General features: G+C 38.5%; 3 protein-coding genes across 3 annotated transcripts; 2 read left to right on the forward strand and 1 right to left on the reverse strand.

Moving 5' to 3' along the window:
- The first annotated feature begins 3,545 nt into the window (after positions 1 to 3,545).
- LOC129760133 (transmembrane protein 68-like) lies at positions 3,546 to 7,085 on the forward strand. Its single transcript, XM_055757717.1, has 5 exons — positions 3,546 to 5,279; positions 5,364 to 5,502; positions 5,623 to 5,726; positions 6,238 to 6,599; positions 6,668 to 7,085. The coding sequence occupies exons 1-5, from the start codon at positions 5,204 to 5,206 to the stop codon at positions 6,974 to 6,976; spliced, it is 990 nt and encodes a 329-aa protein (XP_055613692.1). The 5' UTR covers positions 3,546 to 5,203; the 3' UTR covers positions 6,977 to 7,085.
- A 6,380-nt stretch (positions 7,086 to 13,465) lies between these two features.
- LOC129760135 (plancitoxin-1-like) lies at positions 13,466 to 14,836 on the forward strand. The gene is made up of 2 exons (XM_055757718.1): positions 13,466 to 13,687; positions 13,752 to 14,836. The coding sequence occupies exons 1-2, from the start codon at positions 13,584 to 13,586 to the stop codon at positions 14,716 to 14,718; spliced, it is 1,071 nt and encodes a 356-aa protein (XP_055613693.1). The 5' UTR covers positions 13,466 to 13,583; the 3' UTR covers positions 14,719 to 14,836.
- A 73-nt stretch (positions 14,837 to 14,909) lies between these two features.
- Positions 14,910 to 16,089, reverse strand: LOC129760136 (uncharacterized). The gene is made up of 3 exons (XM_055757719.1): positions 15,989 to 16,089; positions 15,455 to 15,911; positions 14,910 to 15,383 (listed from the first exon to the last, which is right to left on the reverse strand). Exons 2-3 carry the CDS (start codon positions 15,869 to 15,871, stop codon positions 14,916 to 14,918), a joined length of 885 nt encoding a protein of 294 aa, XP_055613694.1. The 5' UTR covers positions 15,872 to 15,911; positions 15,989 to 16,089; the 3' UTR covers positions 14,910 to 14,915.
- Positions 16,090 to 16,654: the final 565 nt, after the last annotated feature.

Genomic DNA, 16,654 nt, shown 5'->3' on the forward strand with positions numbered 1-16,654 from the left:
ACGCGAAAAGTAAGTAAAACTATATTATATTATCGATAAAAACTAGTGAGATTAAATAAAACTAATGAAATTACAGAAACAAAGATCTCTGCTGAGCGGAGAGCGGAAAAAAAATCTACTGAAAGGCTGAACAATGCAGATCTGCACAAATAGGTAAGATTGTATAATCCATGTATAATATCAGAAATAAAAAATAAAAATCTCAACATTTAAATTTTTTAATTTTATTTTATTTTTTGTGGGAAAGAATTGGAACTATATTGGTTATGGTACAGGGAAGCTCTTTTTAAAAATATTTTACAATATGCGGAACGTATGATTGAGCGTTATTTTTACTACAAACTACTATAAGCAAACTATATCCATTGAAGTTGATGAAATCTATGATTTTGTATTCCAACGTAGCTAGAACATTCAGGTAGATTGTTTTGCTCGCCAAAAGTGGATGATATTTTAACCGTATCCAATAATGTAGCATGAAATATTTGTTCGAAAAAATCGCTCTTTTTGAATGGTAAACATGCTTAACAGCCCTTTCCCCATATGGTACTTTAACAGATAATCATAATACAGATTGTTAATATGGTCTGTGTTATTGTACATATACTGTTCACTTTACAATAAACGATAACGTTTAGAGACAATATAGAATATTCTCTATATATTGTAATTGATTATGCGGGATGGCAAAAGTTCTGCTATAATGTGATTGTTTTGTTATTTTAAAATGTTCATATGCATCGCAACTTATGGCAATCTCTTAATGATTGATAGGGTTGTGTTGTATTTCACATTTATTGTGCTTGAGTGTCTTCAACAGTTTCGGTGGAAGGTAAACTTGTCCCAAAAAACTACTGGATATCAGTAATTTATTTAAAGTAGTCCAGAACTTCTATACCTTATGTAGGACACACAAATTAACGCTCTACTCGTTTTCTTAGACTAAACTTTTAAAAACAGATTCACTTCACATAAAACATAGCAAAAAAGTTCCAAATTCAAAACTTTTTTTTAGTTATTGAACCAGTAACAGAAAACATATTTCAATATGGGTCCTTCCGACATGTTGAGTAGCTCGATTTTCCATTTGACAGAACCAGAGAACCAGAAAAAACTGGCACACGCGATTTGTATGGGAAACGTCAAGTTGCCAGGGGGTTGATCATCCGGTCCTAATTTTGGCCTGAGGGCATTCTTCTTCGGCCGCTTAATATACTACCGGAAGCAGCTCCGGTTGCTAGCTTTAGTGGTCATCCAATTGGTGATTACCGCTGAAGATCGGGCCGAAGATAATCAGACCGCTGGATTTGGGACGGAATCAGCCGTGGTCCTGTAACAATGCAAGAGTTTATATAAAATCTTAAACATTCACTTTTTGATTAATGGATTAACACACACTTACCATTTTTCATCCTGAATCCTCCTAAAAAGCTATCTCAGATCCACTGGTTTTGATTTTCAACACAGCCGGACAAAATTTATTCGAAATTCGGTTCTTGCTCACTCCAAAAAATCTTCTAATTTTAATGTTTTAATTTAAAGAAATTATCCCTTTCTTTTAAAAATAATTTTCTTTGGTTGAAAGAAAATTTACTTTGTTTTAAACGAAATGTGCAATTGAACAAATTTCTTTTGAATCAAAGAATTTGATTAAAATCAAAGTCCAAAATTATTCAGTTCAAAAAATTAATTCTTTCTTTCAAAAATTATTCATTTGAATCAGAACGATAATTCATGGATTCAAAGAAAACAGAAGTTTGATTCAAAAAACTGAATGTTTTGAGTCAAAGTCAGTTTTGTTTTGTATCAAAATCCAAGTTTTCTCTGCGTGTGTTTGTTTTTTTTTAATTTTATATTTTTTGTCGTTGTTGTTTATCATTCTATTTTTTTTTATTTGTGAAAAAAATAAGTTAAATTTTTATAAAGATTTTAAATCTATTGATAGATGATTTGGGATGTGCTGATATTTAAATAGAAGACAATATTTTTTCTCTGATTTCCAAACATAATGATGTACACGCTAACTTTTGGCTACCCCTTAAAGGCGTAAAATTGACCCGTTATTGAGAACCGCAACGATCTGTCAAATAACGGGTCATTTTATCGGGTCAATATTACCCTTTATTTCAAAAAGCTCGAGTCCGCTTCAAAGGGGTAGTTTTAGATGTTACATTGAAAGCGTTATCATTTGCTCGGTAAATTGCTTGATGGAGAAGATTGTAAGTATTTTATTGTATGATTATTTTGCTTCCTTTGTGAGATTTTAATTATTCATGTAATTATTTCAGAACTGCACAGTTCCGGACGAGGGCGTTGGAAATTTGTTAGCCGATGAGTGAAACCGGAATCGCGGTGGATTAACATGGATGGTAAATAAAAAATGGTGAATGAATTTATTTATTGTAATTTTTTAATAAACCAAATGGAACATGATATTTGTAGTGATTTATTTCCCAGCAAACATATTTTCCATAAGCGGCTCTTAAAATTTCCACCATACGAAAGCGTCTCAAATAAGGGGTAATCTTCATCCGGTCGTTTGGAATAAGGGGTAATTTTGATCCGCTACAAGCGTTATGAAGCTGAGTACCCCTTAAGGGGTACAGCGACTTTATCCTTAAAAAGGATAGTTCTCCCAGTCTTATCGAATAACGGGTCAAAAGTATTCGTTAAGGGGTAGCCAAAAGTTAGCGTGTAAACAATCCGAAAAATGAGCGAGAAGAGCAAATCGTGATCGCGCGTTACGTTCTCTCTCGCTGAGAACTTTTGATTGACCAGTCCTGAATTAACCCGCGTTACGAATAGACGATTCGCAAACGGCTCGTAAAGCAGAATTCGCGATTTCGAAGCTAATTTTTGACAGCACGTGTGTGTGCAAGAAAATGTAAACAAACGGGTGGAAATACTAGCTTCTAATAAATCATTATTTTCTTTGATTTGGTTAGGATTTTCAGAAAATGACGGATACAGATTTGGAGTAGAAGGTTCAGAGATTATTGTGAGCTATAGGAGAAAATGTGTATGTACCGTGAAGCATCGCAAATCGACATCAAAAAAGGTCAATTTTTTACTACTCCAAAAACTATTCTCAGTATTTCACATATTTTTGAATGAAAACTCGAGCCAAATGCACATTTTCAATTGCAGTTTGTTAAAAGAGTAGTCAATTAACGTTCCTTTAAAATTTGGGAAAGACCCAACAATTGGTAAGGTAGAATTTTTTATTCGAAAAAACATAAATTTTTGCTATTTTCTATTAGGCTTCCTTCTGCAGCTGCATACAATCAGGCGTAATAATTTTAAAGCTGGAAAGCGGATTTTTATATTTGATGGTGGTTGACATGAAAAAAAATTATATCCTTGGATTACTACACAATTCAAGTTTACTTAAATGCTTTTCAATTGCCATCGTTCAAGGGTTATAAAATGTTTTGTATTTTTATCGGACCTCATGATCTCATTTTTTTTTTTGGAAAACTTTATTGAAAATTATATTTATACAACCACTAGCCGTAGAAAATTTTAAATTAAAACTTAACATTTTATACTGTCTTAGGCTGAAACTATTTAAATTTTTAAATAACGTATTTATAAAATGAAACAACTAAACCAAATCCAATAGTTATAGTTTAAAGTAACAACGAGAAAATCGTTCTTTTATATAGACCAACGAGAATCGCATAAAGTTTAATATGAAGATATGATAAAAAATATTGATTATTGGCAAAAATTAAATGTTCAGAAAATGGACGAAAAGATTGATTCACATAGGGGCCGTTCAGATACCACATGGACAGAAAAATGAGATGTTTGACCCCCTCCTCCCCCTCCGTGGACATTTGGCAAACCCCTGCCTCCCTCCCCGTATATCCACGTGGACAGATTTGAAATTGTTTTTTTTAATCTAATTTGTTATAATTATAATTATTATTAATTTCAAAATTATCATATTTATAACTTGCTTTCAAGTGGCTACTAGTTGCTTAAACTTAAACTGGAAAGCTTTGCAATTTTAAGATTTTGATTAAAACATCTTAATATTTATTCACCTTAAGAAAATGTTTTGAAAGTAAGTATGTCCACGTGGACACTACTCAAACCTCTACCCCCCTCTCCGTGGACATTTTCATACCCCCTCTTCCCCCCTAAGTTGTCCAGGTGGTATCTGAACGGCCCCATGTTAGTTTTCTCTGACCGACTGACTTTTTTAAAATGGAATTATCAGATAGAATTGACTCTCCTACCAGGCTAATTTATTTAAATTTACTTTAAAACAAACTCCAATTTTTCAAAGGAGTGTTTTTTTTTCAAAATCATTTGGATTTATGAAAACTTAACTCGAACAATGTAAAGTTGTCTATAATTTATCGTTCACCCAGAATGTTGCTCACGCTACATCGTACTACCCCAGATGGCAGCAGCGCAGCTTCGAAAGAGCGGATAGAGGGCCTTCAGCAGACCTTCTGTGTTGAGTTGAGATTGTTGTTTTGAAAAAGAAAATCATTGGAAAGACGACGTCTTGTTGTTTGCCTCTAGCGAGTTGTGTTTTTTTTGTGTTCTGCAGCTGATGTGTTGAGGCTTGACTGTTGTTGTCGTCCAATCAAAAGCGTCAATTTCGTGTTTGCCCGAATTCGAGGTCATGTTTGAAGAATCGACAAGCTAGCCAGACTACGCGAATCTTTTCTCAATCCAAAATTTGCAAACAAGGGCGCCACAATCAACAAGAGAAAGTGCAATACATTCTTGTTGTGGGTACCTTCCGATGTGGTGCTTTGTTGAGGCGTACAGCGCATCACATCAATCAACGATCTGCAGTGGAGCTCTCCTCAACATACAACAACAACAACAAACTGGCACAATGGATTACGCGAAGGGAACGATGGCATACATCTGAGGCGTTTTGTCTGTGGAATGTATCGATTCCATATCGACAGAACTCTGACAAGACAGCGCTTACGTCACAAAAGAAATAGTATAGGTACTTGAAATGATAATTTTATCAGTCTGCAACTAGAAGCATCACCTGGACGAAAGGGGGGAACCATAGGGGAATGTATTAAACATTGGAACCTCTCCTGAAAAATTTCACCTAACCGAACTGAACCGCAAGGCTAAGGAGAGATAGTAGCGAGCACTGCGAGATAGTAGTGCTGCTCACAGCAAATCCGCAAAATCAGTACATCACGCGACACATTGCGCGACCATGGGAACTGTGCCGGAGGAACTGATAACCCTCAACAATGAAACCATCAAGTACTCGACGATTTTCAGCTACATAGGTGAGTAGAGTTCACCGGAGGTCCTTCGGGTCATCCATTGTTTACAGTCAGCGGTGACAATTAATTTCCTTCTCTGTTTTCCAGACCAGTACATCGATTTGAATTACTCCATATGGCTGTACCGGCTGCTGACCCCACTTATGTTGACCTTTTTGCTCCCGTCGCTCTTCGTGTTACTCATTTACCTTTCCATATCGTTTTTGTACGTATACAAACTGCACAGGTTAGTATTTCGCCGTGGGGTGAAGATCGCCTTTAGCAAAGTAGGGGGAATTATTTATTAAGCCGAACGATTAGTACCGGTGTGTCTGATACTGGCAAATTTTTGTTTCGTTTGGCGCAGTCGCTTTATACTGCAAGTCTACAACGATGGCGATTTCGACTTTTGGGACGTCGCCCGCACCCTGGTGGCCCTCGTTTGGGACTCGCACGGGTGGATCTTTCATGGTAAGCCTAATTATTGTTTTTAATTTTTCGTTTTTTTTTCTTTATTCGGCTACTGATGCGTACTGAATTCTGATTCTGAGCCAAGCCAGTGCCGGCTACAGTGTTTTTTATGATTTGTTTTACTTAGCTCGGTTCGTATTACTCTTTTGTCCCGTTTTCTGTAATCATTTCCTTTGAAGAAAGAAAAATGGATCCTTAATTATTTAAACAGTTGTATTATAGCCAATATTCATTTTGTGAGGATTTTCTGATGATTAATTAGAGTATGACGGGCAAAGAAAAAGCGAAGTGAGCTTCCAGTTTTTCGAAATAGGCACCTACGAATAATACTTACTTCAAAACTTTAGTTCAAATAAATTATTCAATTCTTAAATTCAATGTTTGTCTAATCACGCAAAATGATGAAGAATGAAATACATTGCACATTAAATCGTTAAAACCATGTAGGTAGGTTGGAAAATAACTTCAATAGACATCTGTTAACTAAAGTGTAACAATATTCTATTGACAGGGTACGAAGTATGCGGCCTTGAGAATCTCCCGGTGGAAGGTCCGGCCCTTATCATCTACTATCACGGGGCGATTCCGATCGATATGTACTATCTGGTGGCCCGAGTATACCTGAAACGATCCCGTCTGGTCTACACCGTGGGAGATCGCTTCCTGGAAAAGCTACCCGGCTGGAGTTTTCTGGCTCGGGTCATGAAAATCAGCCCCGGCACGGTACAATCCTGTTCCAGCGTACTAAAAGAGGGCAACCTGCTATCGATTTCCCCGGGTGGCGTTTACGAGGCCCAGTTCGGCGATAGCAACTACGAACTGCTCTGGAGAAATCGGGTCGGCTTTGCAAAAGTTGCGATCGAATCGAGAGCCGTAAGTTGTCCCCATATTTTTTTTAAAACTGAGTTGAGGTAGCATAAATAATTTATTTTCCCAAACAGCCCATCATTCCAATGTTCACCGAGAACCTGCGGGAGGGTTTCCGTTCGTTCGGCTTTGCCAAGGGCCTGTTTGTACGGTTGTACAACGCGGTACGCTTCCCGGTGCGACCGGTTTACGGTGGGTTTCCGGTCAAATTTCGGTCCCACTTGGGGAAACCGATACCATACGACCCCTCCCTGACCCCAGAACAACTGCAGGAGAAGGTCGCCTACGCCATCGAGGATCTGATCAACCGGAACCAAAGGATACCGGGTAGCATTATGCATGGCCTGTTGGATCGTTTTATTGCCAAGCGGAAAAACGATTGAGGAAGAGATGAATTGTGAATATGTGTCTTGCGCGCATGTGTATGATCGAATCATATGAGTAGGTATCTGTATAAGCTGTACTTATTAAACTATTAAGTTGTAAAATATACAAAGTGGTATAAGTGTTAAGTTTTGAGTTTTCTATTATCGGGAGTTGTGAACCAATGTGGAGACCAGATTGTTTACATTTCCGGGTGTAATGGCTTCGACAGAAAGAAGGAGCTGGGTATTGAAATTGAAGGTATCTCAATAGTGAAAGAGTGTGAAGAGTTCACAGATATGGACCCTGTTGGAGTACAATTCAGTCTATACAATTTCTTTTTTTTTTTGGGAATCCTTTGAGATTATTTATCCCTGGACTGTCGCAATGCGTTGACAGATTGCGAATCGATCCAATCCCTAGTTTTGACGAAAAACAGGAAATGTATTGAATTTTCTCAAATGAAACTTGATGATGACTCCTTCTGAACCTGTAGTTACTCCTTCTTGACTACACCTATCAAACCATACTTGTCGCATTGAACTTGTGACCTTTTGATTTTACTCGACGACCTTCCTTCTAGCTTACTCGACGATAACCTTTCTGTGGCTCAACGACCTCCCATTTAGTTGCTGATTCGATGACCTCCTTTATAACTTTGGCTCACCAATTTTCTAAGGTACAAGTTCGACGATTTCCGGCTAGGCCCAGCGACTTATCATGGCTCCGGCTCAATGACAATCTATGGCTCAGCTCAACGAATTTCCATAGTAACAGTTTTATGTCTTCCTAATAGCTTTGGTTTGACCAGTAAACTGAATCGATTTGAGGTCATTTTTGAATTTCTAAAACCCTGGGATCTATAAAGTTTTGTTCTGGTTCAATACTTATCAATGATTTTATTTGCAGAATATTTAGGTAACGTTTACATGAGTAGATTTGAACTTTTAGGATTATTAAACATGGTTATGGTTAACGGAGATGGTCGTTTTCTCTAAAAAACATAGACCTGCTCAACCTAAGCTTCAACTCCTAGGCAGAACGATCACTCAATCGAGGTGTTTTAAGTATCTTGAGGTTTGGTTTGATTCCAAATGTACTTGGAGAGCCCATATTGAGTATCTGAAAGGAAAATGCCAACAAAGAATCAATTTTCTTCGATCAATCACTGGCACCTGGTGGGGAGCCCATCCAGAAGATCTTTTAAAATTGTATCGAACAACCATCCTCTCAGTGATGGAATATGGTAGCTTCTGCTTCCAGTCAGCTGCCAAATCTCACCTCATCAAACTCGAGCGAATCCAATACCGCTGCCTCCGCATCGCTCTGGGCTGTATGCCCTCAACTCATAACATGAGTCTCGAAGTTTTGGCAGGAATACTTCCTCTTAAAGATCGATTCAATTTACTATCACTCCGGTTCCTCATCAGGTGTGAGGTCATGAACCCATTGGTGATTGTGAATTTTGAAAGGTTACTTGAGCAAAATCTTCATACTAGATTTATGTCTATATACCATGTCCTCATGTCAATGCAGGTAAACCCTTCTTCGTATTCTCCAACTCGTGTTTGTAGCCCAGACTACGATCATTCTTCTGTCCAGTTTGATTTGTCTATGCAGCAGGAAATTCGTGGAATCCCGGTCTCGCATCGTCCTCTTCTGATTCCAAGAATTTTCGAAGCTAAATATAGACACGTCGATGCTGATAAAATGTACTTTACCGATGGATCTCTTATAGAGGAAACAACAGGATTTGGAGTGTTCAACGAAATATCTAGCGCCTCACACAGTCTTCAGCCACCATGCTCTGTATATGTAGCGGAGTTAGCAGCTATTCACTGGGCTTTGGACTGTATCGCATCACGGCCAGGTGGACACTACTATATTGTAACGGATAGTCTGAGCTCTGTTGAAGCAATCCATTCGATAAAACCGGGAAAGCACTCGCCGTACTTCCTCGAGAAGATACGAAATAATTTGAGTGCTTTATCAAAACGTCGCTTTACCATCACCTTTGTTTGGGTTCCCTCTCATTGCTCGATAGTGGGCAATGAGAAGGCAGACTCTCTGGCAAAGGTGGGAGCGATGGAAGGCGACACGTATCAACGTGAAATCGTCTTCAGCGAATTTTACTATTTGGCTCGAAGAAACTCTCTTGTCAACTGGCAGCGCAAATGGGACGAGGATGAGCAGGGTCGGTGGTTCCACTCGATTATCCCAAAGGTTAGCCTTAAACCATGGTTTAATAGATTGAACTTGAGTCGGGATTTTCCATACTTTTTCCTTCACTTCTGGGCTTCCGATAGGTGGTCAATCGTTTCTCGAACCGCTTAATCATTCGAGACACCGTGGAATTCGCGATTACTAACGTTTTAACGATGGAACGATGCGAGAGATCCTTGTTCTTGTGATGAATGCGCAAGATTTTACCACCCACAGCTGTTCTGTCGACTCCATTTTCGCGAGTTTTGATCACAGGCTCACACACGCTCATTTCCATTTAACCATTTATGCTTCAAAAATAACCATTTTTAAGCCTTCGTTTGAAAACTGCCAATATGGTTATTTTTCAATAATTTTTCTAGTTTCAAATTCAACCATATTAGTAGTTCTCGAGTGATAACCAGAAAATGGTTGAAAAACTTGATGTTTAATCGCCATTTTGAAAGTATTTGCTGGTGCAGCCGAACGCGTTCTTTAATTAATTTATTTTTTTTTTAAATTAATATATGTTTTCGAGTATATCTGTCTTTGAAAATCGAATAGGCATGAAGGAGTTTCTAAAAGGTAATGTAAAAAATCCTTAATTTATTTTAAACGTGATGACTAACAAAAATATAATTAATTTCAGTGCGCCAAGTGAGAGCTCCGCTTCCAGTTCGCGATAAATACGGGAAAAGATCTGCCGGTTCATCGTCGAAGTCACAAATATTGTAATGAAGAAGCCTAGAATGACGCTCCCGGTAGTGGTTCTGACTAAAGAGTATCGAGAATATTCATCCGGATGTGGCATCTTTTCATTCGTACATAATGAAAACCCGAATGATGGCGGAGAAGACCCGGATGAAGAAGCTACACCCAAACACGGTCGAGTAGAAAATCCGGTTTATCATTTGGGAAAAGGTTGGTAAATAAATTTAAATTTTGAGTTGTAATTTAAAATCTTCAATTCACTTTTAGCACATTCAAACTTGCCTTCACATTTCATCGGAATCTCGCACATAGGCGATAATATTCAAGACAAATGGTTCATAGTATCGCGGCTGTTTCTTCTGACGCGTTCCGGGTTGGGAAGTGCCTGATTTTTATGGTGAGTTTTTGCTGATCAAAGCAGTCGAAAATCTGCCTCGGACATATCCGGAAAGCTGTGAGGGGCTAGTTTTCATCGAGGATGCTGTTAGTGGGAACCGGTGAGGAGGCAGAAAAGCCAGCAATTGAGCTAAACACGGTGCTAGCAGAGCTAAGAAATGGTTCAGGCCAAGTCAACTGGACAGTCTCAGATGGTAAAAGAAGCTGCAGTCAGATCGGATTAAAGATGTTCCCGAAAAAATTGTCGAAAACCATCAACGCGAAACTTAAAATTTTCCTGTAGGTGTGGCGGCAGCTTTAAAGGAAAATCACAGATTAAAATCACCAAACTATGTGCAATTTCCCCATCAGCCCAACCTCCAAAAATTTATTTTAATTAAAATAAGAAGCAATTTCTTCAATACTTCTAAAATCTCTTTTCTTTTCATTTGAAAATCCCAAACACTAAACACAAGAAAAAATAACCCTATATGATGCTTTAATTCCACATAGCGCTGAGGTTGAAAAATAACCATTTTTCAACTTCTCCGAAGAAATTTCATTCGGTTGAAAAATAACCATATTCGAACTTCTCCCCGAAAAGTCATTTTATGAGTTCTCATGGAGAACTCATAAAATGGCATTTCCCGGGAAAAGGTCAAAAATGGTTATTTTTGAATCGTAAATGGTTTAATAATTTCTAGCGTGCAGGACTTTAAAACTTGCAGTATGTAAATAATGCACTATGAACTAAAGCTACCCGAATTTTCATTAAATTCTACCCAATGTTTAAAAAGTTAGAGCAATTTCATAGTGTGGCAATTTCATAGTGGACACCCTTTAAGATACCAAGTTACGGTCTTCGACAAAGTTGTTCAGCGGAAAATTTCCTTTACAGAATTTATAAATTGGCACAAAAACCATCAGCTTGGTTCCCCAGAACAGACAAAAATAATGTTGATGTTTCAGTACAACATATTAAATTTTCCCATACAAACCTAAAAGTTCAAATTTACTCATGTAAACGTAACTTGAAAATTCTGCAAAAATTCATGGATGAATTTTGAACCAAAACGAATTTTTTTTTGAGAAATTCAAAAATGACCCCAAATCGACTCAGTCTATTGGACCAATTCGATGACCTCTCAGATAGCAGCCCTTTCACCGGATTAAAATCTAACCCTGACAGATTTCACCTTGTACGGTGAAGAAGTTGGTTGATTCAAAATCTTGAAAAAGTTGGTTTATTCGTTCGTTATAAATCATTGATTTAACTCAAAATTGATTCATTTGAAAACTTCTAGACAACATATCATCAAAACTAATTGAGGCGCTTAGGATCAGAGGGGTGCAAGTGCCGAAATGATGATTTCGAGAAAACGGGCCTCAAAGTTTTTTTTCTAAATCAAAATTATCGAATCAATTTTTCTACTAAATTTTCGATGGAGTGTGTCTCATGAGGTCTAAAATGAACGATTCTGAAAGAAAAACCAAAGTTTTTGCGATATTTATGTTAAAACGGCGAACTACTTTTATTGATATTTTTGACTTGCACCCTTCTGATCCCAAGAATGACACTTGCACCCCTCTGACTCCAAACAATATGATAGCATCCTTTTGGAACCTGAATGTAACGAGTATTTTCAGTACGAAGATGTTTTGTTTTTGTTCACACATTTAATTTTCTGCGTTTTCGGGCTTCAAATTTCTATGCAACTTATAATGAACGAGGTTTGCAAGTTTCACTATCCTAATTCGCAGAATTTGTTGAAAACTTTCAATCTCTCTTTTTCCTTAATGGATACACAAAAATACCTGCATATGTGTTCATTCATTGAAATTAACTGTTTAGCTGGTCGCTTTTTCCGGTAGAACCAACGTACGCTTCCCCTTGGTTTCGTGGCTTTTTTTCGCAAGATGAGTTTCCAGACTGCCTGATTTCGTTGGCGTTTTTGGGGTCTTGATGAATGGCCAGTTGACTCTCCAGGAATGGACTCATTCTCGCAAATAACTGCAGCAGCAGCAAATTCTGATTCTCCAGAAGAACCGTGGATGTTTAATTTTTCTTTTTTTGGTCTAATTATACCAGGCCTCTTTCCTAAACAGTTATGTAAATATCCCTTAAAAGACTTAATGTAATTTTTTATAAACTACCTGTCGCAACGACCCATCTGAACTTTTCGAAGTTTCATTTTGTTCCGTGGGATAGTATGTGACATCATGATCAGAGCCTGTCGAAAACTCTGAATCCCATGAGCTTTCATCCGAGAGATCTTTCTTAGATATATTTGCCAAAAATTTATTGTTAAGTGCGTTTTGTGTTTGCCTTTTATCCCTATTAGCATTGGCTAAATTTACCATAAAAAAAAAATATTTTAGAATTTTTTGTATACATAACAATGAGATTTTCATGCCGACGAAGTTTCACCTGAATCTATTTTCATCACTTCTCTATCTGAGGACTTTGGATTATCCTGGTCAGAACCAGTAGAAAATCCTAGTAGGAGCTAGATGATGTTGTTTTCAACTGACAAAAATGTATACGTTCTAATGAAATTAGCCTAAAAGTATAATCCTTTGGTGTCAGAAGGGTGCAAGTGCACTTGCACCCTTCTGACACCAAACGAAACAGAATTTTCATTGACACGTTTTTTTTATAAATAGCTCAAAAATATCGAAATAATTTTTCTTTTGACCTGTGTCTTCTACAGAATGTTAATCTATACTTTAACTATCCAAAAAACAGTTTATCTCAGTTTTGATAAAAAATCACTTGCACCCCTCTGATCCTAAGTGCCTCAATTTAAAGGTGATAGAGAAAATATCAAAAAAGATTGGTAAAGTGTCTCAAATAAAAAAAAAAAAAAAAAGATTGGAGTTTAGCATGCCAAAATTCTCCAAAATCAGTTATTGAAACTTAGGCACCAAAAATGATGTTTCCTTGTGTAATTTAAAGTTGATATGAAAATAATCAATTAAACTAAGGTTATTAAAATTGTAAAATATATTTCCTTAAAAAAGATGCGCACATCGAAAAATTGCTGAACTACTCTAATGTTTGAAATTGCATGCAATCAATCCGCAGCGCGCGTTTTCTTATACCCATGCCATGCCGCGTGTATTACTCTCATACTTGATAATTATACTCTCAATATCCACATCTGCTTTCTTAGAACCAGATCAGCATCGTTTCGACGACAAAGGGCGCACTTATTAACCAACACAAACTCAAGCCGATCATTTCTAAGGAATAATGAGGATCAGTACGTGAGGTAGGTACCTACGTGATCTTTCCAACATTTCTCTGCAGTGCTTAATTGACACAAGCGTCATATCTAAATGATGCTTCGCTTCTTATCGATTTTTGCAATTTATGGACTGCTAATCAGCACCACTAAAGCCGAAATTGGATGCAGAGATGAGAACAATAAACTTGTTGATTGGTAAGTTTCGATTATTGGATCCTATTTAGTACGATCTTCATCACACATTCTTCATTGTCTTCAGGTACTATCTGTACAAGCTACCGGAAACCAATTCCCACGATCCGGAGTCCGGTCTGTACTACAGTTTCATCACTTCGGACAACGCGGACAACCCAGAATGGAAGCGATCCAAGCATAATGTGAATCAACCTAAAAGTGTTCCTGGAAGAACGCTGGAACCGATCCTCAAGGATGCCGGTAAGCAACTTCTCTCGGTACTTTACAACGATGAACCTCCCACGGGTAAAACCGATGGTTATCGAGGCCATACTAAAGGCGTTGTGGCCACAGATGGTATAACTGGATTTTGGTTGGTCCATTCGGTTCCAAAATACCCACCGGCACTTGGAGAAGCCTATCAGTATCCACACACCGGTCGCATGTACGGTCAAAGTTTCCTGTGCATAACTTTCAATGCGAGTGAGATGAATCCCATCGGTATGCAGCTGAACAAAAACGAGCCGCACGTGTACTCGTCTGGGGTGCCAAATGGTTTGAAGGCCCAATTTCCAGATCTGGTCGAGGCAATCAGTATGAAAAATAGTACCGAAGCTCCCCACTGGAGCCATGCCAAACTGATCTCGAGAAATGGCGTCGTTTTCCGATCGTTTGCTAAAGATCGCAACTTCAGGAAGGAACTGTACGCCGATTTCATAGCTCCAACACTGCAGGTGGCGCTGTTCGTGGAATCGTGGCAACATGGAACCGGAAATCTACCGTCCAATTGTAACATCCCGGAGTTGGCTGTTCTGAACGTAAAAAGTGTAAAGGTGGGTGATGCCGAATTCACGACCCTGAAGGACCACTCCAAGTGGGCCGTTACTGGACCGGGAGATTCGAGTTTCTGGATCTGTGTGGGAGACATCAACCGACAGGAGCACCAGAAGTTGCGAGGCGGGGGAAGTGTTTGTACCGAATCCACCAGGCTGTCTAGCGTTTACTTCCGATCTGTTGTGAATGTTGAAGAGTGTCCTTTGGTTCGGAATTAGTGTTTAAAATTTTATAACAGATTTCACACAAACTATGCTAAATATTATGTTGTAAAATGTTGTGATGATGAAGTCAAAAATAAATCAAAAGTTTAATTTTAGTTGGAATCATCATAAATCTGTCCATAAATCGTAAGGAAAGAGAAGGATTTCTCAACTACTTCAATAAAAAAAATCTTACTTGTACTTCCATCCTTCTAGTCATATTGTTCAGGATCATCTTCCTGTTTAATTTCAACGTTCGGCTGCAACAGCGGATCTAGGAAACCCAGATCCTTAACGTCGACCACCTGGACCGGGATGGCTCCCTGCTGCAGCTGGATGTACGGTTCCTTTTGGACCAGCTGGTCGCACTTTTCCTCCAAGAGCGAGATTCGATTGTCCAGTATGTGCATCAGATCCCGCATTTGCATGAAGGTTTCCCTCAGGGCCCGAACCTCGTCCCGGAAGTTGTAGCCATCGGCGTCCTCAGGTAACACTTTGGACACCTTTTTTGGAGGTTCCGCTTTTTTGGCTGGCCGAGGGCTGGCTAGCAATGTGTGCATAACCGATTCATAGGCTTGTCGGCAAGTTACTGCATTCGAGTACACTTGTATGCTCAGTAAAATCGTACCCGAATTCCACGTTATCAGTTTTCTGGGGGTTAGAGAATCCCAGGAAAAGTTCTGAAAAAGGAAAAAAAAATCCAAAATAACATTAAATTTTCTCAAATCACAAAAAAGAACATTTCCCTCACCCTTCGTTGTTCCTTCAGAGAAAACAAAACGTAGCGACCGGCATCTTGAATCGTTGGATGCGCCGGTTCATCCCAGCTAACAGCGACGTAACGGCGTACCTCGGGCTCATCAAATTTGACCGGCCGTTTTATATGTGGTCGAATTAGCTCCCACAGATACTCCCGGAAGGCTTCGATACTGTGGGCCTGCACCAACCACTCGCAGTTCTGGTCTACTTTTTGTCCGCAAAACAGTCGCTTGCAAACAAAGAACAAACACCGGATCGCTCCGTTCTCATCGCCAACGGTGCGGTTCACCAACGGGTATTCCGATAAACCGGAAGCAACTGCCATCGGTGCCATGTCGACGTCCTGTTCAATTAACTCTTCGTTGCCATCGTCCGGTTCCCAGGCTATCTGGATTTTGTCGATGTCCATGTTATGTCCCGTTACTTTGCAGTTATTTCAAAACCAAGTCCTAAATAATTTGGAACATAATGAATGACTTTCTAGATTCAACATTCAATCTTTAGTTCTTGTATTGTAAACACTAACAATTACAATGTAAAAATTCACGAAATTTACAAATTTCAAGCCTTTTGGAGCGTTTGGGACCAGAATTTCATTTTGTTTTGCTTCTAAAAACATGAATGGACTTGCACTTCAACCCTGGAAGGCGTCTTGTTATGGTTTCGAAACGACGTCGTCGCGAATCATCAAAAAATTTCAAAGGCGTCCAAAAATTACGTAACAAAATTTTTTGTTTACGTAATAATTTTATTTTGACATCACTCAGAAAAATACTATTATACATGCCATAAGATTCTCTTATGAAGTGGCGCCATAAGAAAAATCAATGAAATTCATAAGATTATCTTATGACGCGAATAAACTCTGCAGATGAACACCTGCTTCAATGAGAGGTTGTGGCTTTTCATAAGAGGGTCTTATAAAAACAGGAAATGTCACGTTCGATAAGAATAATTAAAAACAATTGATGCTAAAAATTTATTTTATTGTTCGGCTTATTTGTTTGGAATTACATATTAATCGCAGCGCACTAAATTGGACTGCGCACTCTTGACTGCGTCATTTGTGCGAACTTGTACATTCGTGCGACCTGTCAAATCAGTGTAAAATCTGTCGGAGTTTTACACGCTAAGCTATTGTCAGTCAACCTTTGTACGGATAACTGCGACTGCAAAACATTGCACGAAATCA

Source organism: Uranotaenia lowii, unplaced genomic scaffold (assembly GCF_029784155.1).
Source record: "Uranotaenia lowii strain MFRU-FL unplaced genomic scaffold, ASM2978415v1 HiC_scaffold_465, whole genome shotgun sequence".
Taxonomy (NCBI): Eukaryota; Metazoa; Arthropoda; class Insecta; order Diptera; family Culicidae; genus Uranotaenia; species Uranotaenia lowii.

Coding starts and splice junctions, on each gene's coding strand:
- LOC129760136 (XM_055757719.1), bottom strand. CDS start 15,871: ATGGACATCGACAAAATCCAGATAGCCTGGGAACCGGACGATGGCAAC. Junction 15,384..15,454: donor CTCTGAAGGAACAACGAAGG/GTGAGGGAAATG, acceptor TTCCTTTTTCAG/AACTTTTCCTGGGATTCTCT.
- LOC129760135 (XM_055757718.1), top strand. CDS start 13,584: ATGATGCTTCGCTTCTTATCGATTTTTGCAATTTATGGACTGCTAATC. Junction 13,688..13,751: donor AACAATAAACTTGTTGATTG/GTAAGTTTCGAT, acceptor CATTGTCTTCAG/GTACTATCTGTACAAGCTAC.
- LOC129760133 (XM_055757717.1), top strand. CDS start 5,204: ATGGGAACTGTGCCGGAGGAACTGATAACCCTCAACAATGAAACCATC. Junction 5,503..5,622: donor TACGTATACAAACTGCACAG/GTTAGTATTTCG, acceptor CGTTTGGCGCAG/TCGCTTTATACTGCAAGTCT. Junction 6,600..6,667: donor TTGCGATCGAATCGAGAGCC/GTAAGTTGTCCC, acceptor TTTCCCAAACAG/CCCATCATTCCAATGTTCAC.